This window comes from Globicephala melas, chromosome 19 (genome assembly GCF_963455315.2).
Source record: "Globicephala melas chromosome 19, mGloMel1.2, whole genome shotgun sequence".
Lineage (NCBI taxonomy): Eukaryota > Metazoa > Chordata > Mammalia > Artiodactyla > Delphinidae > Globicephala > Globicephala melas.
Genome location: NC_083332.1, coordinates 27549595 through 27575146, shown reverse-complemented (window position 1 = coordinate 27575146; position 25552 = coordinate 27549595). Strand labels below are relative to the sequence as shown.

The window sequence follows — 25552 nt, the reverse complement described above, 5'->3', positions numbered from 1 at the left end:
AGAATACTACCTTTATGGAGGCTCTTACATGGAAATCCAGAGTTTGTAAAGGTCTGACACTGGCGTTTGCTCTTATATATACCTTGTACCCGTCAAGAACCGTGAATGACATTTTCCGTTTATTTTTTATGTAAAGACTCTTCAACTAAAATAAGCTTTTGTAACTCGTTCCGGTTTTGCTGAAGAGCAGCTCAAACCTAAGGAAGCGTCTTGGACCTCTTCCCCTTTAGGCGTGGGGTCCCACGTCCGTGGCCAAGGCAGCCGGTTTCTTCTTCTTTTGGGAAAGAGTAGAGTTGGGAAGGGCCAGAGGAGGCGTTGTGTGAAACCAGCAAACAAAACAGGAGGGGTGGTAGATACCGGGGCCGCGGCGCGGGACGACCCCTTGGGCCGCGGAACAAAGCCCCGCGGGGATCGCTCAACCGAGGTCCCTGACGCGGCAGGCGAGCGCCCGCTCCTCCCCGGGAGAGGACGGTTGCAGGCAAGAGCGCGATATGCCAGCGTTTGTGGGCCGCGATGCGTTCAGTCACAGCAACGGTAGCCGAGGAGCCCAAGCTGTAGCCGCCACCTCGGAACCCCGCACCGCAAGGATTGCAAAACTATCAGCCTGCCGCGCAAGAGCCTCTGCGCCTGCGCGCCCGCGGGAAGCCCCGCCCTCTCCGGGCCGCCGGCGCGCGGGGCCGCGCCTCCTCATGGCGGCCGCCGCAGTGTGTGGTATTTAGCGGGAGCGCGCGGCGGGCTCGAGGACGCGCGAAACGGCGGCGGCGGCCAGGGGGGAACCGGGGCGGCCGTTGCGGGGCGCGCTCTCGAGCGGCGGCGGCGGCGGCCCAGGGTGTCCCGTCGGTGTCGGCACGGGGAAGAGGCGGTGGCGCTGCCCGCGGTGGCCGGGGTTGGCGGCGGCGACGGAGCGCGTTTGAGCCAGGACCGGGGTCCGAGGCGCGCTCTCCGCCCACAGGTAAGTGGGGCCCGGCCTGGAGGGAGGAGCTGGTCGCGAGGGGCTCTGCGGGAGGAGAACTCCCAGGCCCGGTAATGGCGGCGGGCGGGAAGGGCGGCCGGGCCGGGTCGCGCCGCCCGGGCGGGGGCGCGGGCAGCCCCCGGCGCCGGACGCCTTTGTCTCGGCCGGAGCCCGGCTGCCCGGCCGCCGGGCCGAGCGCCGCCCCCCGCCCCTCCCCTCCTCTGCCCGGCCCTTCCCCGCGCCGCGAGCCGGCTCGCCCCCGCCCCCGGCGCCCCGAGCCCCGCAGGCCCGCGCCGGGGGTCTGCCCCGAGCGGCCGGGCGAGGGCGGGGAAGGGCCTCCTCGCCGCCTGGCCCGGCCCCCGCGCGCCCGGGAGGCGGGCCCGGCCGGGGGAGGCGCCCGGCGCGCCCTGCTCCCGGGTGCCGGTCTTTGTTGTGAAGGGTCCCGGGGTGTGCGGCCAACATGGCGGAGGTCAGCTGAGTGCGGGCAGTGGCCAGCCCTTCTCTCCGGCCCCTCCCCGCACCGGTCCGGGGGCAGGACCGGGCGACTCGGCCGTCCTTGGCCTTCCCTGCCTGCCCCCGACCCCGGGAGCGGCCGTCCCCGATTGTGCTGCGTTCTTCCTCTCGCTCCGGCCCGAGCCTTCATTGTGCGGTGGGAAGAATGCAGCCTCCTCCCTTGTTTATGTCGTTAGAGAGGAGATCGCGTGAGCGTCTTGCCAGGGAAGCTCCAGCTTTTTATTGTAAACCTTGCTTTTCCTAGGCTTCATTTGTCGGGTAGTTTGGGGGCCTTTCTCGACTCTCCCAGATTTATAATTTAGGAATGTGGATAATCTGGGCCACAGCGTTGCGTAGGTTTTTCTTTTCCTGTGCCTGGAAAGATTCAGAATTTGTTTGCTCTGACATCTAGAGAAGTCCAGTTTGTGTGTTTGGAAAATCAGATGGTGTAGCTGATTTGTCAAAGTCGTAGAAGCCATGAGCACGGATATAGGACAGTGATCGGACTGACGGTTTCTAGCAGTTGAACATTTACCATTTCTTGATAAGGGGCTGTCAAGGGTAAATTTTTAACTCTTTGCATCAGTTGAACGTTGGGAGCACGACTCTGAAGTCAGACTGCCTGCTTTGGTTCCAGCCCTGCCCCAGCGGTTTGTGACCTTGGGCAAGATGCTTAACCTCTGTGCCTCATTTTCCTTATCTGCAAAATAGGGGTAATGACAGTACCTACCTCGTAGGACTGTTGGGAGAATTGATGAGATGATAGTAGGCGAAGAGCTTAGGGCTTAGAGCAGTGGCAAGCCCATGGTTAAGTGCTCAATAAATGTTTACTGCTAAGGCTGTTGTTTAATCACTGAATTTGTGAGATTATCTTGGCATGTTGGATATGTTGGAACTGCATAGGCCAGAATATGTGAAATTACATTATAAATCATTAGTGCTTGGGTTTTTCTTTTAGTGCATTTTGTTACTTCTTAAAAATGAAAACAAGAGGTTTAGGTGGTAAATGTCCAGGCATTTGGAGATGATGGCATTGGGAAATTTCTATAGTAAGACATTTGGGTAGGTCTTGTGTGGTCTGGAATTTAAAAAATGAAATTCATGGGTCAGTTTGCTTTTGAGGACTTAACTAACTTGGAAGAGTGGAACAGTGAGTCTCTTTGAGTGTTAGGTGTCTGTGGTGTCACCATCTATTTTGGACATTACTGAAGAGCAGAGTGTAGTATGGTGATAAATGTAATGGTCTGGTAATTTTATCAGGCAGATATTGGCTCAAATTGGGGAGGAGAGGATGTTAGTTAGCTGTTAGGAGAACTTCGTGACAAGTAGATTTTGACCTAAAAAGGAGTATATAAATTATGTAATTTTTTGTTCTGGAAATTAAAGATACAGATTTTTGTGATCTGGAATAATTAGTTGCAACCCTAAAGTTGGCTTTGCCAAAATATTTTCTTTAGATATATTATAGACTTGCTGTACCTGACCCCTCTTGACACCGTTCCAGCATAATTTAGTAACATTTAATAATATTTTAAGCTGAAGTATAATTGATAGATATGGAACTTTTCAAGATAAGTATTACACAAACTACAAATTCAGAAATTTAATTCAATTCAGTGTAATGTGTTCTCCCGATAAGCTTTGGGAAATTCTTACAAAATTGTTGTAGAGCAATATTCTTTAGTATCTGTAATTAAAAAGAATATTAGGCTACAATTAATTGGAGTTACAAAGGAAATATCTAGCTATGGCAACAATGACATAATATGAAGAATAGGATTTTATTTTCAGCTTATACAGTGTTTTGAAAACAGGTCTTACATAAGGACGGTAACAAAGTAAGTTTAGTAACTTTGCAAAGCAACCACTTAAAATTGTATTTTAAAGCAGTTGATTTACTTGATTTCTAGAGATTGAAGGTTTTTCTTGGCTTAAGAGATCTGTTACACAGTTTCAGTTATAATTATGGAATGTCCATGCATACCTTATAAAAATGTTTAAATTTTGGTTATTTTTGGTCTAGACCTCATTACAAACAAAATCAATATGTGAAAACCGCAGATTTCCTACCCTTCCTTCCCCTGCCCAAAAAAAAACCAGCAACTGGGTATAAATTTTTCCTCTCTAAAAAGCATCCTTAATGGTTTCTTTTATTTCTTTTATTTTTTTAATTTATTTTTTTAAAGGTCAAGTCTTTTATTTATTTATGGCTGCTTTGAGTCTTCATTGCTGTGCGTGGGCTTTCTCTAGTTGCGTCGAGTGGGGGCTTCTCTTGTTGTGGAGCACGGGCTCTAGGTGCGTGGGCTTCATAGTTGTGGCATGCAGGCTCAGTAGTTGTGGCTCGCGGGCTCAGTAGTTGTGACCCACGGGCTTAGTTGATCCGCAGCATGTGAGATCTTCGTGGACCAGGGCTTGAACCTTTGTCCACTGCGTTAGCATGCAGATTCTTAACCACTGCGCCACCTGGGAAGTCCAGTGGTTTCTTTTAAATAGAGATTTTTCTAATGCATTTTGAATCATCTGGTTTTCCATGGCTATAGTTACTAGAGCTTCTGCTGCAAAAGGGCAGGGATTGTGGTTTTTTATTCCTATATCCTCAGTGCCTAACACTCAGTACAGACTTGTTTCCTGACCTACTACTTCTGTATTCGTATGACACTCAGATTTCTTTGCTGTGAAACTTAGACCCATGTATTCTCTTGCTCGCAGGTCATTTTTTTTTATGATTATTTTTTAGAGGAGTTTTATTAGATTCACAGCAAAATTGAACAGAAGGTTCAGAGATTTCCCGTGTACTCTGCCCCACTCCTCCATAACCTCCTCCATTATCAACATCTTCCATCAGAGTGATACATTTGTTACAACTGATGTACCTACACTGACACATTCTTACCCATAGGTTATGGTTTACATTATGGTTCACTCTTGGTGTTGTGTATTATGAATTTTAACAAATGTATGTTATGTACCCACCATTATAGTATCACACAGAATAGTTTTCACTGCCCTAAAAATCCTCTGTGGTCTACCTATTCATCCCTTCCTCTTTCCTAACTTCTGGCAAGCACTAATCTTTTTACTGTCTCCATAGTTTTGTCCTTTCCAGAGTATTATGTAATTGGAATCATACAGTATGTACCCTTTTCACACTGGCTACTTTCAGCTAGTCATATGCATTTAAGTTTCCTCCATGTCTTTTCATAGCTTGATAGCTCAGTTCTTTTTAGCGCTGAGTATTATTCCATTGTTGGGCATGTACCAGTTTGTTTATCTACTCACCTACCAGAGGACATCTTAGTTGCTGCCACGTTTTGGCAGTTATGAATAAAGCTGCTATAAACATCTGTGTGCACGTTTTTGTGTGGACAGAAGTTTTCCGCTCCTTTGGGTAAATACCGAGGAGTATGATTGCTGGATCTTATGGAAAGAATATATTTAATTTTGTAGTAAACTGCCAAAATGCCTTTCAAGTGGTTGTACCATTTTCCATTCCCACCATCAATGAGTGAGAGTTCCCGTTGCTCCACATGCCCACCAGCGTTTGGTGTTGTCAGTGTTCTGAATTTTGCCATTCTAAAAGGTGTGTGGTGATACCTTATTTTTGTTTTAATTTGTGTTTCCCTGATGACAAATGATGTGGAGCACCTTTTCATGTGCTCTTTTGCCATCTGTGTATCGGATGAGGCGAGGTGTCTGTTAAGGTCTTTTGCTCATTTTTTAATTGGCATGTTCGCTTTCTTGTTGAGTTTTAAGATTTCTGTGCTGCATTTTGGATAATAGTCCTTTATCAGAATTGTCTTTTGCAAACATTTTTTCCCAGTCTGTGGTTTGTCTTCTCATTTTTTTTTTTTTAACATGTCTTCTCATTGTTTTGACTGTGTCTTTCCCTGCACGTCATTTTCCACTTTCACATACCAAGGTACTTCAAATTTATGTGTCTAAAACTAAAACCTTTGTTTCCAACCATACAAGGCTGTCATCCTCTGTATCCAGTGAGTCATAGAGCCCTGAGTTTTCTACTGTCTGGTTATCTCAAATCTGGTGTTGCTTCTGTCTCTCACTCATTTTCACATGTACGTTCAGTCCTTCTCTTTTACTTTCTAAGTGTCTATCTGCTTTTGGTCTCTGCTTCCTCCCTTCAGTTTTTCCCACTGCCATTTAAGGGAGCTTTCTAACATAGGTGACTTAAGGCCTTCAGTGTAAAGTCCCAAGTTCCTTGACATAGAGATAGTAAGTACACAGACCCTTCTGGAGCTGGCTTTTGTTACTTTCCTGTCATTTTCAACTGTGTACTTGCAAGTGCCTGTGTGCACCATATTTTGTCTTCCAACTAAGTAAGCTCTGTAATCTCAGCCTAGACATCACTTAGCTGAGGCACTCTTCCTGGATCTCCCCACCTTGAATTGGATGTCATCTTTCCGTGTTCCCGTAGCACTTTCTGCTTGGCCCTACTACAACCATATCCTCCTGAGCTATGATTTTTCTCTACTACTTTGCTTCCGCAGGTATAGACCGCAGTCTCTATGAGGACTTTGCCTTGATCACCCTTGTTGGTCTAGAGTTTAGCACTGTTGCTGGCGTGTAGTTGGTGCTCAGTAAATATTTATTGAATGACTGATACCTTCTCAGTGTTCAATTATGCTCTTCTAGCCTTATCCTCCAGCATTTCTTCTTTGCCATATCTGGTTAAACTGGATTCTTTTTGTTTCTTGAACATTCACCACACTTAAACACCTCTGTGCCTTTGCTCATGATTGTACTTGATCTCTCGCTACTTTGGGCACATGACTTAACCTCTCCAAGCCTTAGTTTCCACTAGCATGTGAACAGCTATGAAGCATATTGCTGCTCCTTGCTCTATGTCCTAAAGCTAGAGTAGCAGTGTAGCTCAGTGGTTAAGAGCCAGATCTGGATGTGTCTCTTGCCTCTATCACTTACTAGTGTGTTTATGATTTTAAGCTCAATGAGAGCAGAGACACTGCCTAAAAGCAGGGACACTTGCATTTAAAAGCACATTACTTAACACAGAGAAAGTGCTTAAATAATTTTAAAAATTAGTTATTTAATTTCTCTATTACCACTTACATTCTAGTAAGGGAGAAAAGAATTACAAATTGTGATATGTACTGTAAAGGAGTAAAGAGTAGTGGTGGGAGGGAGACTTGCTGTGAGAAGTGGTGATATTCAAGCTACCTTAAAAGGATAAGGAGCTAGTCCTTTGAAGGAGAGAAGGGAGAACATCTCAGATTGAAGGAGCAGCGGAGGTGAAGGCCCTGAGGCAGGAGTGAACATGGACTGTTCCAGGAACTGAGAGAAGAGAGTGTTTCTGGAGCAAATGGATGAGGGGGAGAGATAGGCAAGGATCAGATCCTGCAGAGTCAAAGTAAGGAATGTGAATTTAAGTGTACTGAGAAGGCATCAAAAGATTTTAATTAAATTAGTAACATAATCTGCTTTTAACTTTTAAGATTGCTTTAGCTGTTTGGAGAATAATTGGTTAGAAGGCCATTTCTTTGATCAGGAAGTACCGTAGTTGATTATAACCTGGATTAAGGTGGTGGCTGTGAAGATGAAGAGAAGTGGATGGATTTGAGATGTATTTTGGGGACAGAATTAACAGGGCTTGCTGATGGATTAGATATGAGAGGTGAGGGAAGGAAAGAATTAGGTTGTTTCTGGCATGAGTAATTGTGTGGATCATGGTGCTATTTACCAAGAATGGAAAAACTAGAGGGGGCGGGGGGTGGTGGTACAGATAGCAATAAAACTCAGAAAATGGAAGGATAGCAAATAAACTCAAAGTTCTGATATGCTGGATTTAAGATATCTATGAGACATCCAGAATGATCCAGTGAGGCAGAAGGAATATCACAGAAGCCAGATGGGAGATAGTAGAGCATGTTCGGGTGTTAGGAAATGGTCCAGTAGAAAAAGAGGGAGACATTGATGTGAGAAAGGGATAATAGAAGGAGTATGAAGTCTGAGAAGGTGACAGGACACTGCCCAAGGGCCTGGGTCACTTCTTCCATTCTAAGGGGAGGAAAAGGAAGTGGTAAGTCAGCATTTGATGGCTTCTGTTGTATTTTCTAAACGAAGTATGGGTGAAGCCATCGGTTGAGTATTTATAGTTAGTGATTACTGTACTATGGTGGGTTAAAGACATAGTAGAGAGACATATATTGAGAAACTGAGCAGAGGGGAGGAGAGAAGAGATTCTGTGATGTGTTACCAGCTATGACACCTGATACTTATTGTTCTCAGGAGATTCTAGAATACCTAGAGCAATAGTGTTACTTCCCCCCCCCAGTGTAAACTTTTTTGATGAAGTGTAGGATAACTACATATAGAAAAGTGCTCAAATATTAAGGATACAGCTTGATGCATTTTCACACACTATCATGACCAGCTCCCATGTGTCCTGTTACTTTTATTTTGATTTTTGGGTGTGTGTGTGTGTGTGTAAATCTTCAGGAACTCTAGACTGAATGATATATCAATAGATAATACAGTCCATTTGGGGGTCAATTTATTCTCTAGGTTTGAGCCACAGTGACCAAAATGATATTGGCAAAGACCTTTTATTAGGTTTGAGGTTGGCCAGTCATGTTGAACTTACTTGTGGCTTTTGATTTTATTTTGAATAGTAGGGGATTGGGAGCACATGGAACTAGAAAGAGAAGTGGAGGAAAAAATCTTTGGAGAACTAATTTATATTTATAAAGCAGATATTGCCAGTGAGAAATAGTCTCTTAGAAAATTAGAAAAATTTAATGCCAGTCTTGAATTTTATAGGAAGTATTATACTGTACTTGTTATAGTTATTATTGTCATGTTGACAGGCTTAGGTAGTAATGGTTGATACAGTGAAATTAAATACACTGTACACTACATTTTTTACTTCAATTTTTGGTTTAAATGAAGTAATCTAATTGTTAAAAACTTGCTTTTTCCCCCTTTGTGTTTTACCTTTTAGCTCCTTTGAACTCAGCTGAAGTTGAGTTGTGGCTTTTTTGTTTGTTTTTGTTTTGTCAGAGTCCCTGATTTAGTTTTGTTAGGGACAGCTTTGGATATGTTGTTAATACAGATAGTTCTGAGTTAATCTCTGTAGACTGTGTTCTTTTGATTTTGCTTGGAGAGGTGAGCAGATAAATTTTGTCTTAGAATTAACTTTTAAAATGCTAAATTTAGGTATTTTTTATAAGTATAAACTAAAATATATACATATTTGAAATATGTGGGTTTTAAAAAATGTGAATAAGCTGTTTTTTAAATAATTTTTTCCCTATAAGTAAGTATTCATCTATTTGAGGCATTTTAAGAAAAAAACTAAGAAAAAAAGAATGCAGTAGGCAAAATCAACTCTTGATCTCTCAGTGTTTAAATTTGTGTATGAAGTCACTAGCAATTCATTAGCAGGAAAGTGTGGGGACACAAAATATGCACTAAAATTTAATTATTATTAATCACCAAAGTAATATAAATGTTTTATGGAACATTTGAGAAATGCATACAGAAATGCAGCCCCCACCTTCCTCATGATTGTTCATAATGTGATAATTGAAAAGTAACCATTGTAGACATTTTGGTGTAGTTTCTAGTCTGTGTGTTCCACATTTTTTTGAGACAGCCATAGACATTTTAAAGTCCGTTTCTTTGATCTGACTTAAATCCTTGTAGATATTTTCCCATTAATGATTACCACTTGTCAGTAACTATACATGTTTGAACTGCATAATTCCAAATGATGAAGTTTGTGCTTATGGTCTATATCCTTCTGTTCTTGATATTTTGTGTACTTGTAGTTAGGTGGTCCCATCTCTGTTCTCTGTGATTTCTGGTTCTAAACTTGACCTCCTTTCCCCCTTCTCTAAACCCTTACCTTAAGTCTTTAAACCACATTCTGCAATTCGGATGCCCTTCTGGTTTCTTTTCTGTCCCATTACATGGTATGTACACACATGAGTACATATATAAAAATAGACAGCTATGTCAATGTCCATATTTACTTAATTCTTTTTTTCTCTTTTAACATAAATGGGATTGTAATATATCCTGTGGGCTTGTTTTTTTTCTCCACCTGTTTAAACAGTTTGATTCTTATATGTTAGTAGTTATGAGTCTATCTTTTTTAAAAGAAAAAAAAGGCAGCATCGTGTTCTGTTGTATGGACCATAATTTAATCACTTTCTTAAGCTAGGGCTGTTTTCAGTTTATTTGCTCTTACAAACGGGACTGCTGTAGGCATCCATATGTATACAGCTTTGCCAATGTGTAAATCATTGGATAGACTCTTGGAAGAGAAACTACTGGGTCAAAGAGTATTCAAACTTTATATTTTGAAACAAGCTGCCAAATCTTATTAGAAGCCTTCACAGTGGACATTTCCAACAGTGTAGGAAAGTCTGTTTCTACACATCTTATGTAATACTTGGAATCAAATCTTTGAAAACAAATTTATAATTTTTTAAGTAATGCATGCAGTTTGTGACAGTTCTCACATCAAGTTTTTGAATTTCTTTTTCTTTTAGTCTAAAGAGTTTTACATGTACAATAATTAAAAATCAAATATTTCACTAGGCTTATTTTTTAAAGAAAAACTCCCTGCCCCTATTCCTCTCCATGATCTAGGGGATGTAAATAATGTTTTGAAACCTTGCATCGTTATTCTGCCCTCAATACTTTTAGGATGATTTGGTTGGGCACAGAATTTCTAGAATGTTAATTAATCGTTTTCTTTGTGGATTTTAAAAAGTATTGCTCTGTTGCATCTAGCTTTGGATATTACTGCTCAAAAGTCCAAAGCTCTTTTGCCTTCTAATTTATTTATTCATCTAACAAATATTTATTGAACCTGTACTGTGTGTCAGGCATTGTTTTAAATGTTTGGGACACATCATTGAACCAGACAGATTCCCGTTTTCCAGGTGGTGAGGGGGGCTACAACAACAAACATAATAAGTAAATTGTATAGCCTGATAGAAGGTCATCCATTTTACTGACAACAACAGAATAGAAATGGAGGAGGGGAAGGGAAGAGGAAGAGAGGTAGAATGGGCAAGGATTAGGAGGAGGGGTCAGTGGGCACAGTGCTGGGCACTGTTTTAAATAGAGGGAACAGGGTAGGCCTCATTGAGAAGGTAATATGCAAGCAAAGATTAGAAGAAGGTGAAAGAGTTAGTCATATGGGTGTCCCTGAGAAAAGTATTTTAAGGTAGAGGCCCAAAGGAGCAACCTAGCCTTATGGAACAAGGAGGCTAGTACAGTGAGTGAGGGAGAAAGAGGTAGGAGATAAAGTCAAAAGAGTAATGGGACACATCATTATATTGTGTAGGGCCTTATAGGCTGTTGTAGGATTTATCTATTACCTGCACATGGGAGATTTTAATGGATTTTTTTGATTGCTGTGCTTGGAATCCGCGGGTGGGGTGGGAAACAAGGGTGGAAGCAAGGAGACTGGTTAGAAGGATATTGCAGTAATCCAGTTGAGAGACAATGAGGCATAGACTATATAATAGTAGTAGAGGTAGTGAGGAGTGGTTGGATTCTGGATATAGTTTTCAAGGAGGTACAGTAAGATTTCCTGGTGGTTTTAGATACAGGATGTGTAGAGAAGAATCAAGGATGACATGAAGGCTTAAGGCTTTTGGACTGAGTATCTGGAAGCATGGAGTTTCCATCAAGTGAGGGGAAGGCTATTGGTTGAGTAGTCTGGGAGAAGGTAAGGAATTCAGTTTTGGCCACCCCGCTGTAGGAATGTCTAGGAGGGTGTACACATCTGGGGTTTAAGACACATCTGGAGGGTTTTTGGATATAAAAATCTTGAAGTCCGTGGCAGTATCAGTGGAATTTTAAAAATACAAGAGTGAATGAGATCACCAAAGTGGGCCATGGACAACTCCCAAATTCAAGACTTTGGGGAGAAGAGCAGGAATCACTACCAGGCAGGAGCCAGTGATCTGATCAAATCTGTCAGATGTTGGTGACAGCTCAAAACTTACAAATTAAATACAAACAAAACTACAAAACCAGTAAAATTCAAATTATACTAATTATGAAAGTATTGAATACTGCCTGCTAAATTGAAGTCTTGAAACAACATGAGTTATGGAATTGACTATTATGCTGTAAGTTCTTTTTGAGTTGAGCACACCAAAATTATCCCATATGTTGTGGTCACCAGATGATGCATTTTCTTACCAATGTGTAAGTGCTTCAGTGAAAACCATGATGTCATTTGGGCTTCACTTCACACAAATGCATCATTTATATATTAGGTCCCCCTCTGTATTTCTCTTTAGCCTCCCATAATTAGAGTACTGTAGTACCAACTTGGAGCTAGTGTGACCATAAATGTAAATAGGAACATTCATTTACATGGCTAACAGGTGGATTCAGATGATTCAGAATGTGCTAATGCTGTTTTTTAGATGATTAAACACAGGAAAATAAAACAAATTTTTGTAGAGAAATGTGGCACCCACCCCGAGAACAGAATCTTAGTTTGAGGAAAATTAGAGTCTAAGTTAATTCGTGTGTTATATCCTTATTTGAAATAACTAAAATGATTTGGTTAGAATTTCAGATGCGATGCTTATGAAGACACAGATTATAACTCCTTCAAAGGAATATAATTTCTTTTGAATAAGGCTCCATGAATTTTTTAATATGGCATTTCCCCCTATAAATTCCATTATTTTTCTGCAGTAGTAGTAAAGAGCTATCAATATCAGTGTATTGATATTAAGACTCTGGTGTGACTTTTTACCTCATTTCTTTAATTTCTTCGTCTCAAGCAATGTGTTCTTTTCTGTTTAGCTTAGTTATCACCAACTCTTCATAGGTTACTACCAATTTAGATATGCTTAAAATTTTTGTTCTCTGTATTTATGTGTGTATTTACTTATCGTTATTTGTCAGGAAAAATGGGAAGATGAATGTTACATTGCAGAACTGGGTACAAGATATTTTATGAGGAAGATTTAAAAAGCATAGCTTAACATCAAGATGGAGCAAAAGAGCAAAGATCTACTGGAATGTGTGACAATTTTACATCCTAAGAGAATATAAAACATAATCAGGGTAGTGAACAGTTGTATTCAAACTTGGACATGTAACTAAGTGAATAGTATTTGGCTGCTTTTATCTAGACACTGTGAGCTTTGGTTATATCGCAGTAGTGACTGTGTTGTAATCATGACTGACATGGTTTCAGTAATTTCAAGTGAATTCCCCAAAATTCTATTTAGTGATATGTGGTAGGACATAAAAAAGTTGAGAGCCTATTTTTGACCCTCTTCCTGCTTCTTTTACTCTTTTACTCTTTTTTTTTTTTTTTTTTTGGCCGCACCATGTGGCATGTGGGATCTTAGTTCCCCAACCAGGGATTGAACCCGCACCCCGTGCAGTGGAAGTGTGGAGTCTTAACCACTGGACCGCCAGGGAAGTCCCCTGCTTCTTATATATTTCTCTGCTCTTACCTCTCTTCTCGATTCTTTGCTTTGATTTAATGTCTAATGGTTTAATGGCTGTTAGATTATACCACTTTGATACAAAAAATTTCAAAAAGCAACTTACTTGCTATGACTACAGTTTTAACTTCAAGAATTTAGGGGACTTTTTTTTTTTGGTCAATTTTTATAAACATTGAAGATTAGTTGGATGCTAAGTTGAATATTCTGTGCCAGAGTGAGAAGATTATACATACTTTTTTTTTAGAGTTATTTGAAAGAAAATAAGATTCAGGAATGAAGCAGTCTGGCTCTGTTCTTATTACTTCTTAATTTTTCTGATCTTCAATTTCCTCATCTGCAAAATGGAGATACACCCTTCTTTATGAGTCTTAAATAAAGACTGTATATGAAGCTGCTGACATGAAGCCTTACAGGTTGGTAGATCCTCAGTTTGAAGCTTCTTTCATAGCAAACTCTGTTATCTTTATCATGTTTCCGACAGTCCCAAGTTGAGGTTATGAAAATGAACACAGTACGTTGAAACAGCAGTTTTCAGTAAAATCCTGTATAATCTGGGTCTTTTTTTTTTTTTTTTTTTTTTTTGCGGTACGCGGGCCTCTCACTGCTGTGGCCTCTCCCGTTGCGGAGCACAGGCTCCGGACGCGCAGGCTCAGCGGCCATGGCTCACGGGTTCAGCCGCTCCGCGGCATGTGGGATCCTCCCAGACCGGGGCACGAACCTGTGTCCCCTGCATTGGCAGGCGGACTCTCAACCACTGCGCCACCAGGGAAGCCCTAATCTGGGTCTTTTTAATTTAGTGATTCCTTGCAGGGTTCCTAGTATGGCTCTGTAAACATCACTGAGTGTGTTGTTAATAATATACCAAATGTTCCCACATACTTGATCTCAGTTAAAGTCCAAAAATCTTGTTGTTAGTTTTATTGTTTCACAAATGAGCAACTTGAGACCCAGGATATTGTAGTTTTGCCCAATATCAAAGTAATTAATATAGGTATATGCATAGGTATATTCTTAAGGTAGGTTACCAGTGGTGCATTACTAAAAAATGAAACTACTACCTAGGAATGAATGGGTTTATGGAACTGTGATGTCACAAACAAATGTTTTGAAAACTTAGAGAATTGGTATGAAAATATATTCAATTTTTTAGACTGTGTTTATGGTGATAAAATGATTTACTTCACCATATAGTGTTGTTATTATTTTTTAAAACAGACTTTATTTTTTTAGAGCAGTTTTAGATTCACAGCAGAAGTGAACAGAAGATACAGAGATTTCTTGTATTCACCCTGCCCCATCATTATCACCCAAAGTCCATGGTTTACATTAATGGTTCTCTCTTAGTGCTATATATTATATGAGTTCTGACAAATGTATAATGATATGTACCCACAACTGTAGCATACAGGATAGTTTCACTGCCCTAAAATCCTTTGTGATCCACCTCTTCATCCCCTCCCTGCCCAGTCTCTGGCAAATACTGATCTTTTTACTGCCTCCATAGCTTTGCCTTTTCCAGCATGTCATATAGTTGGAATCATACAGTATGTAGCCTTTTCAGACTGGCTTCTTTCACTTAGCAGTATATATTTGTTTCCTTCATATGTTTTTGTGGCTTGATAGCTCATTTTTTAAAATTTCTGAATTATATTCCATTGTATGAATGTATCACAGTTTACCTCTTCACTATAGGAAGACATCTTAGTTGCTGCCACGTCCTGGGAATTATGAATAAAGCTGCTGTAAACATCTATGTGCAGGTTTTTGTGTGGACATAAGTTTCCAGCTCCTTTGGGTAAATACCGGGGAGCATGATTGCTGGATCTTATGGTAAGAATACGTTTAGTTTTGAATAAACTGCCTTCCAAGTGGCTGTACCATTTTGCATTTCCACCAGCAATGAATGAGAGTTCCCGTTGCTCCACATGTCCACCAGCATTTGCTGTTGTCAGTGTTCTGGATTTTGCCATTCTAAAAGGTGTGTGGTGATACCTTATTTTTGTTTTAATTTGTATTTCTCTGATGACAAATGATGTGGAGCACCTTTTCATATGCTCCTTTGCCATCTGTATATCTGATGAGGTGAGGTGTCTGTTAAGGTCTTTTGCCCGTTTTTTAATTGGCATGTTCGCTTTCTTGTTGAGTTTTAAGAGTTCTGTGCTGTATTTTGGATAATATAGTCCTTTATCAGATATGTCTTTTACAAACATTTTCTCCCAATCTTTGGTTTGTCTTCGCATTCTCCTGACTGTTGCAGAGCAGACATTTTTACTTTTAATCAAGTCCAGCTTATCAATTGATTCTTTCCTGGTTCATGCCTTTGGTGTTTCTGAAAAGTCATTGCCAAACCCAAGGTCATCTAGATCTTCTCCTGTGTTGTTATCTTCTAGGAGTTTTATAGTTTTGTATTTTACATTTAGATCTGTGATCCATTTGAGTTAATTTTTGTGAAAGGTGTAAGATTTGTGTCTAGATTCCTTTTTTTTTGCATGTGGATACTCAGCTGTTCCAGCACCAATTGTTGAAGCCTCTCTTCATTGTGTTGCCTTTTGCTCCTTTGTCAAAGATAAGCATAGTGTGTTGTAAAATAGTGTTATTTAAAGTGAATTTTAAATCTTAGTTGTGAATTCACTCTCTTTAATGTTATAGCAAGTAACAGATATATTCTACCTTAGGGGTCATCAGGGATGAGTGAGTTGTGGTTGTATACATGCTATTTCTTTTATTTGGAATCTTTCATACTGTTGTACTTGATTTATTCATTCCTTCCAGAAATATTTGAGTACCTGGTCTGGGCTGGGTACTGTCCTAGGTGCTGGAGATAGAAGCGTGAGCAAAATAAACAAGGTCTATGCTGATGAAGTTTATATTGTAGTACAGAGCTCTTGAACCAGAAGTTAGTGGTTCAGGGATCCTGGGAGTTCTCAAGACCCTTTGAGGGTCAAAACTTTTTTTCACAATAATGAGACATGAGAGTAAAGTGAGGTTCCCAGAGGCTACATGACATGTGGTATCTTCACAGATTAATTGCAGAAGCAGATATTAAATATCCAACAGTATTTTTTATTGCATCAGATATTAAAAAGATTTGCAAAAAATATAAAACATAAACACTCTTCTCCCTATTATGGAAGATAGTTATTTTTCATAAACATTTTATGTAATAGATTTTTAATTGTTTTGTAAAAAATGTGATGGTAATTTTAACAAATATTTTTAAACTTCTTGGCTTGAATTTCTAATATTGTAAATATTAATACATATAAACCACATTGACAAAATGCTCTTTTGGGGTCCTCAATAATTTTTTAAAACTTTAAAGCAGTAAAGACATTTTTTTCTTAAATGGCCAGATAGGTTTAGCTTTAGGAGTCATAGGATCAACTTTTTATTTAACTCCATCCTTGAAAGCAGTCACAGATAATATGTAAATGAATGGGCTTAACTATGTTCCAGTAAAACTACTTACAAAAACAGGCAAGTGATCTGTAGCTGTAGTTTGCCAGTTACTGGTGTAAAGGGTTCCTGGTACCAAAAAAGTTTGAGAATTGCTGTTATCAGTGAAAAGCTGGTATTGTGGAGAGAGAGACGGGCAGAAGACAGACAATAAGTAAGTTATTTAGTAAGAGAATTTCATATGGCAAGAGATAATATGAAGACAGTAAGAAGGGTGATCTGGCCTTTAGAAATAAAGTGATCAGGAAAGGCCCCTCTAAGGAGCTGACGTAAGGTAACTCTTATTTTTTCAGGTTTTATCTCCCATCTTTTTTTTTTTTAATCTCTCCTGGCTACATTGGATCTCTCTTGTGTTGGGAGCGAAAGCAAGACAGTTGAATCTTATTAAACTTAAATTCAGAAAAGGTTAATTTTTCAAGTTGAATTAGAAAATATCCAAAGCATATCTGCTTTGAAAGGATCTAGGAAATTATAACATATTGCCCAGATTAGAACACTGACCTACTTTATACGACATCTAGCAAGTTAACTTCTCTGTATCATTTTTCTCTTCTGAAAATGAGAGAGCTGGTTAAGATCTTTTCCAAGTCTAAAATTTTTCATAATGTCTGTTTGCCTAGGATGCCATTTGTCACCTCTTCTAAGTCCTCCTCGATAGATAGCTCCAACTTCCTTTTTTTTTCTTTTTTCTTAAAGTAGTTCTGTGATCTGAAATATTTATTTTGAAATCTATTTTCCTGTCTATAATGCAGGGGGTAAATGCTTAACCTGGAAGCTCATTGAGGACAATACCTGGTACATAAGTATGCTTATTAATAAATATTTGGGGCAGCTGTTTTAGTGAGAATGGAGGAAAGTCCCTCCCCTGCCTCAGTATTTAACTTGCTGACCCTGGAACCATTTAGGTTATAGCAGTAAGAATGAAACCAACCAACAATGAAGCTCCAATGAGGGACATGAAAACTTTAATAGAGGGGTTAAGGAAGTACAAGAGCAATGCAGTATGAATTTATGTGGCCATTCCAACTTCAGGGAAAGGAAGGGGAAGTAGCCGTTCCTGCCATCAAACTCTCTGTTCCCTTGTTGGAAATTGAGGATCTACATAATTAAATTCTTTAGCATACCAAGAGATAGGTAACGTTAGCAAAACCAAATTTATGAATTAGAATTTAATGAGTTCTCTTGGAATGCAGTGCAAAACAAAGATTGGAATTATGAGAAAAAAATATATAAGTGACTTGAAGATAGATCCAGGAGAGTCAGTATCAGGATTATGTGAAGAAAAGAACTGAGTAATGGTAAGAGTCGAAGAACAATTAGAAGAAAGGTCCACAAAGGTAAAAGACTTAAGTCTTGGGATTGAAAATACTCACCTCGTGTTTGGCAAGTGCTGATGGCATGTATCTAGATGTTTTGATGAAAATTTCTTCCAAAGATAAGAGTCTTAGAAGCTACCTGTCAGGGTAAAAAAGGTTACCTGCAAATGAATGAAAATAAAAATGACATTAGATTTTTCATCTACATAGTCACATGTCAGAAGACAGCAGAATTTATGTAGTTCTAGGGGTAAAGGGTGTGAACTAGAATTCTAAGCTTGTGCAAGAGCTTCAGATTGTTAAGACTGAGACTTAATTGCTTACATGCCCTTTCTGAAAACTTTTTTGAGGTACTATGGCCATACCAAAAAATGAATCATAATTAAGGATTCAAGGGGAAGAAAAAGATGCGTATTTGTCTTATGATATAGTTGTGAGAAATGAAATCAGAATGTTTGCAGTTAGGTTTAAATGATTGTTTTGACAAAAGTTTTGAAGTTTAGTACAGTCTTTATCCTGGCAGGTGGGAAAGGGAAAGTTTCACTATTAGCACATTAAATGACCTGCCTTGTTTTGGGAGATGTTAATACTTTTATTCTTGATGTTAATATAGATTCAATGGGAAATAAAAATAATAAGGATAATAGCTAGTAAAATAAAATTAGGATGTAGAATCATGCTTTCCAATAGGACTTTCTTCAGTGACAGGATATGGTGATACTATTTTGCATTCCCACCAGCAGAGTATGAGAGTTCCATCTCTTAGATGTGTCACAGGCATCTCACTTCTACTTTGCATTTCATCCATTATTACAGTTTGGTATCTAGCATAGTGCCTAATGGGTTCTGGTTAAGTATATGTTTTTTTTTTTACCAGGTGTAGAAGCCTCAAAATACAGTGTTAGGCATTAAAAAGCAAATGTACTTTGCTTTACACATTTAAGTTATGGTTTGCATTTTCCTCTCCGTTTACTGTCATCACCTTTGTTCAGACTTCTGGTTTTACAGGTCTTCTATCAGGTCTTTTGTCCTGGGCTTTCCCCACTTCAGATCATCCCTCTTACTGGACACATAACTCTGATTCTGTGGCTACAACGTCTTCTGAATTATCTTCAGGAAAATAGAGCTTTTAGGAAAATACTTTGTATAATTTTTTAAAATTCCTATTACTTTGGTGCAGTTCTGGAAACTAAAAATAGATGGCTTAATTTTTTTCTTGGCATTATGGTTTTATAACAAAGTTTGATTTTTAACTTTTGGCATTTTAAGCTGTTGAATTTTAAGGAGACTTGCCTTAGTTTTAATTTCGTCTGAGGTAGACAAACCATTAGGATGTGGACATCTTTGAGGGGGGCCATTATTTGCAGGCCGCAGTAACTTTAGTAAAAGGCAAGAAAGTGAAAAGCACAACATTGTTGTGTATTCATTTTAATCAGAGAAATTCTTCATCAGTCATTTATAATTTATAATAGGAAACAAAGTTTCCCCCATGAAATTGAGAATAAAAGTTTAAGACTACTTGTGTCATAAGTTTGTGAATGTGGCAAAGCAACGATTAAATACTCTGAAATTACTAAGGCAACATTAAAGGCTGATTCTAAAATGTTTTTATCTAAATTAAAATCTGTTTAAACTTTATACTAAATGGGGCCTGAGATGTAGGCTTTATTTTAGAAAGGGTAGGTAATAGTGCACTCTTGGTAAATTTTGGATTTTTGCTAACTTTGGATTCTATGGGCTTGTCTTAGTGTAATGTAGTTTTTGTGAAATTTTCCCTTGTAAAACCAGTTTAAATAAATGTTTTACCTAGTGGAGAAATTCTGTATTGTGCTAAAAATTAGTTAAATGGCAGTTGATCTTTGGTATACATTTTTGATAACCTTACAAGCTAAAGGCATCTTTTAGAGTATATATCTGGAACCCACAAGTTCTATGTCTCTAACTAATTGATGACCTCAGGCAAAACAAGTTAACTTTTGGAATTGTGTGAGTACGTAACATATTTTGGAATATGTACCACCTATGATATATATAACTTACCCGTCTCCCTTAATCCAGACAAAAGCCATGCAAGGCTGGAAATATTGTCCCAGTTTTACAGCTGAGCGGGTGGTGAAGACTGGGTTTGAATCCAAGTGTAGATGGCTCCAGAACACTCACATTTTTACTGTCCTGACTCACTTGTTGCGAGGTTTGTCCATATATTAATGGCTTTCAGATAGTGTTGTAAGGATCTGTATAGGTCCTTTGGAAGTTTGGGAAAAAATTTTTCTTTGGCTTGAGAAATCTGTCATCCCTTTTGTTTGTTTTACACATTTAGACTCTGTCTTAATTCTGTTTGGAGTTTTTCCTGCCTAAAACATTTTAAGTCTCCTGCTGTAGAAACCTGAGACTTAACTGTTGAATAGAATGAATATGTATTAGAAAATAAAAACCTAGGTAATAGTAATTTATATTTGTCAGTGAACAGACTATTTTCAATTATATTTCTATTCCTAATATCAAAATGAGGTTGAGGTGACTGAACACACTATATAGGGTGGGTAAGTGATTAGAGTTAAGATTTTATGCTGAAAATGGGCAATCTACAATTTGCAGCATAGGGTTCACTCCCCACTACCAGCTCTTGCTGCCTTTAAAGGCTGCCCTAAGCATGATGTAATGACAGGTTAAACCTCTGAATGCCTGAGCTGACGCAATGCAAATCTGAGGCCCTGGACTTTATTGGGGCAAGGGTAATGCTTGTTTAAAAACAAAACAAGCTACTCTGTTTAATAAGGCCGTTTAAGTTGGCTTTCCTAGAGTGGGAAGAGAATAAAATCTCAATTTGAAGGTTGAAGCAGGAGTTTAATATGGTTATGTGTGTTTACTACTCTCACTGCGAAGTCTTCTCGAAGGGAGAAGGGGGAGTTTAAAACAAGGTGCGGTGAAAATGGGGAAGTGAGTTACAATTGAGGAAATAAGGTAGTTGACGCCCGATAAATAGTTATTGAACGAAGTAGGGAGAATGTTTTTACTGTATAAAAATCTAGCGTTCTCACGGTTAACCGAGAGAGTGTACTGCAGAGAAGAGTGCTTGTCTGGCCACGGATTTCCCATATATTCTGTGCAGATCTTGGGTTGAAACCAGCCGAAACCAACCGAAATTACCTATATCTGACTGTTTGGGCCTACAGAAGCGGAGTGTTTCTGCCTACTTGTAAGCTGGTGGAAATGCTGTGGCGTGTGCAGTGTCGCCAGGTTCGCGGGGATCTCGGGTTTATTCCGGCTGGGTGGCTGGTGGGAGTCGCGCGCTGCTTGTTTTAGAACCGCCCTAGGCTGAGTGGGGTGGAGCCTTAATCCCCGCCCCGGCCCCCCCCCCCCCCCCCCCCCCCCGTGCGCCGCCCCGCCCTTCGCCCTCAGAGGCAGCCGCCGCCCTGAGCACAGCACAGTCTGAAACTCTGCGTGGAGCGGGCCCTCCCAGCTGCGGGCCGGACCCTGCAGCAGTAGCTCGAGCTGGCACCGAGACCGCAACTCCTCGTCCGGTCGCTTCCACGCACCCTACAGTCTTGTCCTTCACCGAGCTGGCTGGAGCCTAGCCGATGAATTTGGGGAAGATAGACTTCCGAGACAGACAGACGAAGGTTTAGGGCCCAGCAGAGGACAGCTCGGCAATGGCTCCCATTTTTGGAGACGCAGGCGAATTTGAGCTCATGGGGAGGTGTGGTCGGCTCCTCTTGAGACAGGATGGGGGCTTCAGTTCTCTGCCTCTGTAGCCAGTGCTTCTGAGGAGTATTGAATGCAGTGTATGGAGCAGGGCACGTGCCTTCCCTTCTTGAAAACTTGACCCGGGACATGTTTAGGAACAAAAGGTGTCCAGGACGGCCCTCTGTTGCAAGTCGTCTTTACTTCTGGGGGAAAGGCTATGAGCTGCCTGGCTTCTCATGACGGGGAAGCCTCCCTTACCTTTTCTGTACTCCTGGAGGGGCGTCTTGCTTACTTGTTTACCAGCATCTGGGACAAAGAAGAGAAAAGGTACTGCCATTAAGAGACTGGGTTGCTTAAACTGTGAAATGGGAAAGTTGTGTGAGCCAGTGGAATCTAAATGGATCAGGGAATGGCTGCACCATAATTGAGCTGGCAGTGATGTTTCCTTTGGTCAGCTGTGTACTTTTCTCAATTTAAATCAAACTTCAGGTTATGTCATGACTCCTGCAGAGTTGTCCAGACACTTGAGTCCTTGGTTCCTACTGCAGGGCTGTGTGTGGGTTGGGGCTCTTTCTCTCTTTGAAGATGGAGCTGGGTTCCACCTTCCGAGCTTTGGGAAGCTTTAGTAGCTGCTATCCTGCAATACTTCCATTCACAAGAAATAGACGCCACATTTTGCTTGTTTTCACACTTTGAATAGGAATTTAAGTTGTGCTTTCTACAATGTTGGAAAAATAATAATGTACACTGTAACATGAGCCTGAACTATTGATGATAAATGTATAACTATTTTGCTCGGTCAAGAAATTAAAACAGTAATACTTTTCTTGCTTAATAGTTACATTATGTTGAATACAAACTGAGTTTACTGCCTCTCGACGTGTGACTAGCTGTTTTGGTTTAGTGATTTGAAAGGCATTGGTGGCTTAGATTATTTTGTGTCCAAGGAACCACTTCCCAGTTATTATGTTGCTCTCTTAAATGAGCAGCATAAAATGGACCATGAAATAAACGTACAGGATATTTTGGCAATGCTGATAAGCCCATTGTTTTACTAGTGATCTAAAACAAAATGCATGGATCATCATATGCACAAAGAATCTCCTCAGGGGAAACTGGATTACAGCAGAGTTCCTTTATAGTGCTTTTGTTGGGCTGGAATACCGGGGTTATAGAGGGCTTCAGTGATGAGAGTTGATTCCTGTTGTCCTAAATCCATGTGATGAGCCACATTATGATAGAATTCTGTGGTACTTTTGTTTCCCCTTGTACTTTAGAATATACCTTTAGTGACAGTGGAATTGATCTGTTTTGGCGTTTTTTTGTTTTTCTTTCACTCTCAGTCCCTATTTAAGGTGTCCATCCTTGAGCAATCTATGAGTAATAGAAGCCAAATTGCATTTATGTGGTCACATTGATAACAGCATTATTTTTCGAAGTTAAATTCTTTCCAACAGTAACAATTATAATTGAGAAAACATTAAATTTGAGGAGTTTAATTTTGTAGAAATATGGCTTATGGTTATTGGGAGTATACTCTTAGGACATCAGTAGACTGATTTTTTTGTCACCCCCAAGAAAGCGGCCCACTATATCCTAGCAAAGGTAGATTTCTGGGAAAAGGTGGCTTGTTTTATCTTTCATTTAGCTTAACAAGTTAGTTAATATTGTTGATCATTTCTTCCAGATGGCATTTATTAAATAATGTTTATCACTGTACTGATGAATGCTTCAGCAACACTGGTGAACTCTAGGGTACAAGGAGTTCTTTACCTGTTGGCTCTATCCCTCACCCCCAATGTTGTGTGAGTCTCTCTGATGCTTTTTATCTTTATTCTTTATTTATCTTTTCCTGACTCTCCTGCTTTGTAAATTATACCTGATTTATATTGTAGAATGGAAGTAGAGTAGAATGGTTTACTTTCTTTGAATACCAGACTCAAATCTTTTATTTGAGGATGGCCCTCCATTTCTCCTCCATACTTGCTCACTTTTGAAGGGGGCACAGATCAGTAGGAAACAAGGTTAATACCTAGCTGGTGTTAACATTCCATGCAGACGGATGATGGAATGGCAGTAGACCCTTCCCCTTGTAACCCCTTCCCTTTCCCAAATACACCTCTAGAGCAGATAACTGTTCCACCATTAGGAGGAGTTAATCAGAGTGCCCTGGTGGTCCTTTGGATCACGTATATAACTCACTGGAGCTATCAACAGCTGCCTTAAGAATGAGGAAGAAATAGAGTGAGTAGGGCAGGTGAACACAGAGAGGGAGGAGGAATTCCAGTCAAAACTGATTGCATTGAACTTAAACTACTTGTACAGTGTTCCTTAGTTGTTATGGTCCAGTTTCTATTTTAGCATTTATTCCATCCAAGGATGATTTTTTTTAACATTATTTTTAGAGAAAAGGAATTCTAAATGTGCTCTGGAACATTTTGAAAAGAGATTTTATCCAGTGTACAATGCACATACTTCAAGTAATTTATGTTTTTTTAAACCGTTTTCCTTTTTGCTTACAGTAAATTCTGCATGAAACTTAAGTATTTCTGGCATGTAAACATTATTTATATAAAACAAGTTATCGTTGTAATTATTTTTCTCCTGCCTCCTTTTATTTTTATTTATGTTTTTTATTACAGAAATGAGCCGTCAGACTGCAACAGCATTACCTACTGGAACCTCAAAGTGTACACCATCCCAGAGGGTACCTGCCCTGACTGGCACAACTGCGTCCAACAATGACTTGGCGAGTCTTTTTGAGTGTCCGGTCTGCTTTGACTATGTGTTACCACCCATTCTTCAGTGTCAGAGTGGCCATCTTGTTTGTAGCAACTGTCGCCCAAAGCTCACGTGTTGTCCAACATGCCGGGGCCCGTTGGGATCCATTCGCAACTTGGCTATGGAGAAGGTGGCCAATTCAGTACTTTTCCCTTGTAAATATGCCTCTTCTGGATGTGAAATAACTCTGCCACACACAGAAAAAGCAGACCACGAAGAGCTCTGTGAGTTTAGGCCTTATTCCTGTCCGTGCCCTGGTGCTTCCTGTAAATGGCAAGGCTCTTTGGATGCTGTAATGCCGCATCTGATGCATCAGCATAAGTCTATTACAACCCTACAGGGAGAGGATATAGTTTTCCTTGCTACAGACATTAATCTTCCTGGTGCTGTTGACTGGGTGATGATGCAGTCCTGTTTTGGCTTTCACTTCATGTTAGTCTTGGAGAAACAGGAAAAATACGATGGTCACCAGCAATTCTTTGCAATTGTACAGCTGATAGGAACACGCAAGCAAGCTGAAAATTTTGCTTATCGACTTGAGCTAAATGGTCATAGGCGGCGATTGACTTGGGAAGCCACTCCTCGATCTATTCATGAGGGAATTGCAACAGCCATTATGAATAGTGACTGCCTAGTCTTTGACACCAGCATTGCACAGCTTTTTGCAGAAAATGGCAATTTAGGCATCAATGTAACTATTTCCATGTGTTGAAATGGCAATCAAACATTTTCTGGCCAGTGTTTAAAACCGTTGCATTCAATTTCACAGAGAATAAGGCACCTGTCTGCCTACCAACCAGAAGCTTTTGGTAGGTGGAAGCTAGAAACAGGAAGGTAAATGAAAGGCTGTTAAATACAGGAAACAGTTGCATGTAGTAACACTAATATATTTAAAAATAAGTCAACAGTAAACCACTGAAAATAAAATATATATATATGTGTGTGTGTGTATATATATATATATATATATATACACACACACCCAAGATGGGCATCTTTTGTATTAAGAAAGGAAGCATTGTAAAATAATTCTGAATTTGTGTTTGTTGTAGATTGAGTGTACTGTTAAAAAATATTGGGTTCTTGTTTTTTTTGTTTTGTTTTTTTGTGTGTGTGCGTGAGTGTGTGTGTGTGTGTTTGGTTTTTTTTTTTCCTTTAACTGACAAGCCATGTTGAGTGGTCTTGGACCACTGCTTTTCCCCTATGTGAGTCAATACATAGTGCTGCTGTGTGTGTATATTTTTTTGTGTGTATTTGCTAATTTTTATTAATTCTAGTTTTTCATTAAATAAATTTGACTTTCTTTTCTGTAATTCAGGTTTTTCCTTTTTTTTGTACCTTTTTAAAGTTAGTGTCTTTTTGATATGCATAATTGTTTATGGTAAAATTTATACATG

General features: G+C 40.0%; 1 protein-coding gene across 5 annotated transcripts; it reads left to right on the top strand.

Moving 5' to 3' along the window:
• Positions 1-727: 727 nt before the first annotated feature.
• Positions 728-25307, top strand: SIAH1 (siah E3 ubiquitin protein ligase 1). 5 transcript variants are annotated; one of them, XM_060288286.2, is made up of 3 exons: positions 1407-1421; positions 23062-23179; positions 24017-25307. In XM_060288286.2, the coding sequence occupies exon 3, from the start codon at positions 24019-24021 to the stop codon at positions 24865-24867; it is 849 nt and encodes a 282-aa protein (XP_060144269.1). In that variant the 5' UTR covers positions 1407-1421; positions 23062-23179; positions 24017-24018; the 3' UTR covers positions 24868-25307. The 5 variants fall into 5 exon arrangements, with proteins under 5 accessions (XP_030688913.1, XP_060144269.1, XP_060144268.1 ...); XM_060288285.2 differs by lacking the exon at positions 1407-1421 and adding an exon at positions 3265-3282; XM_030833050.3 differs by lacking the exon at positions 1407-1421 and adding an exon at positions 21681-21701.
• Positions 25308-25552: the final 245 nt, after the last annotated feature.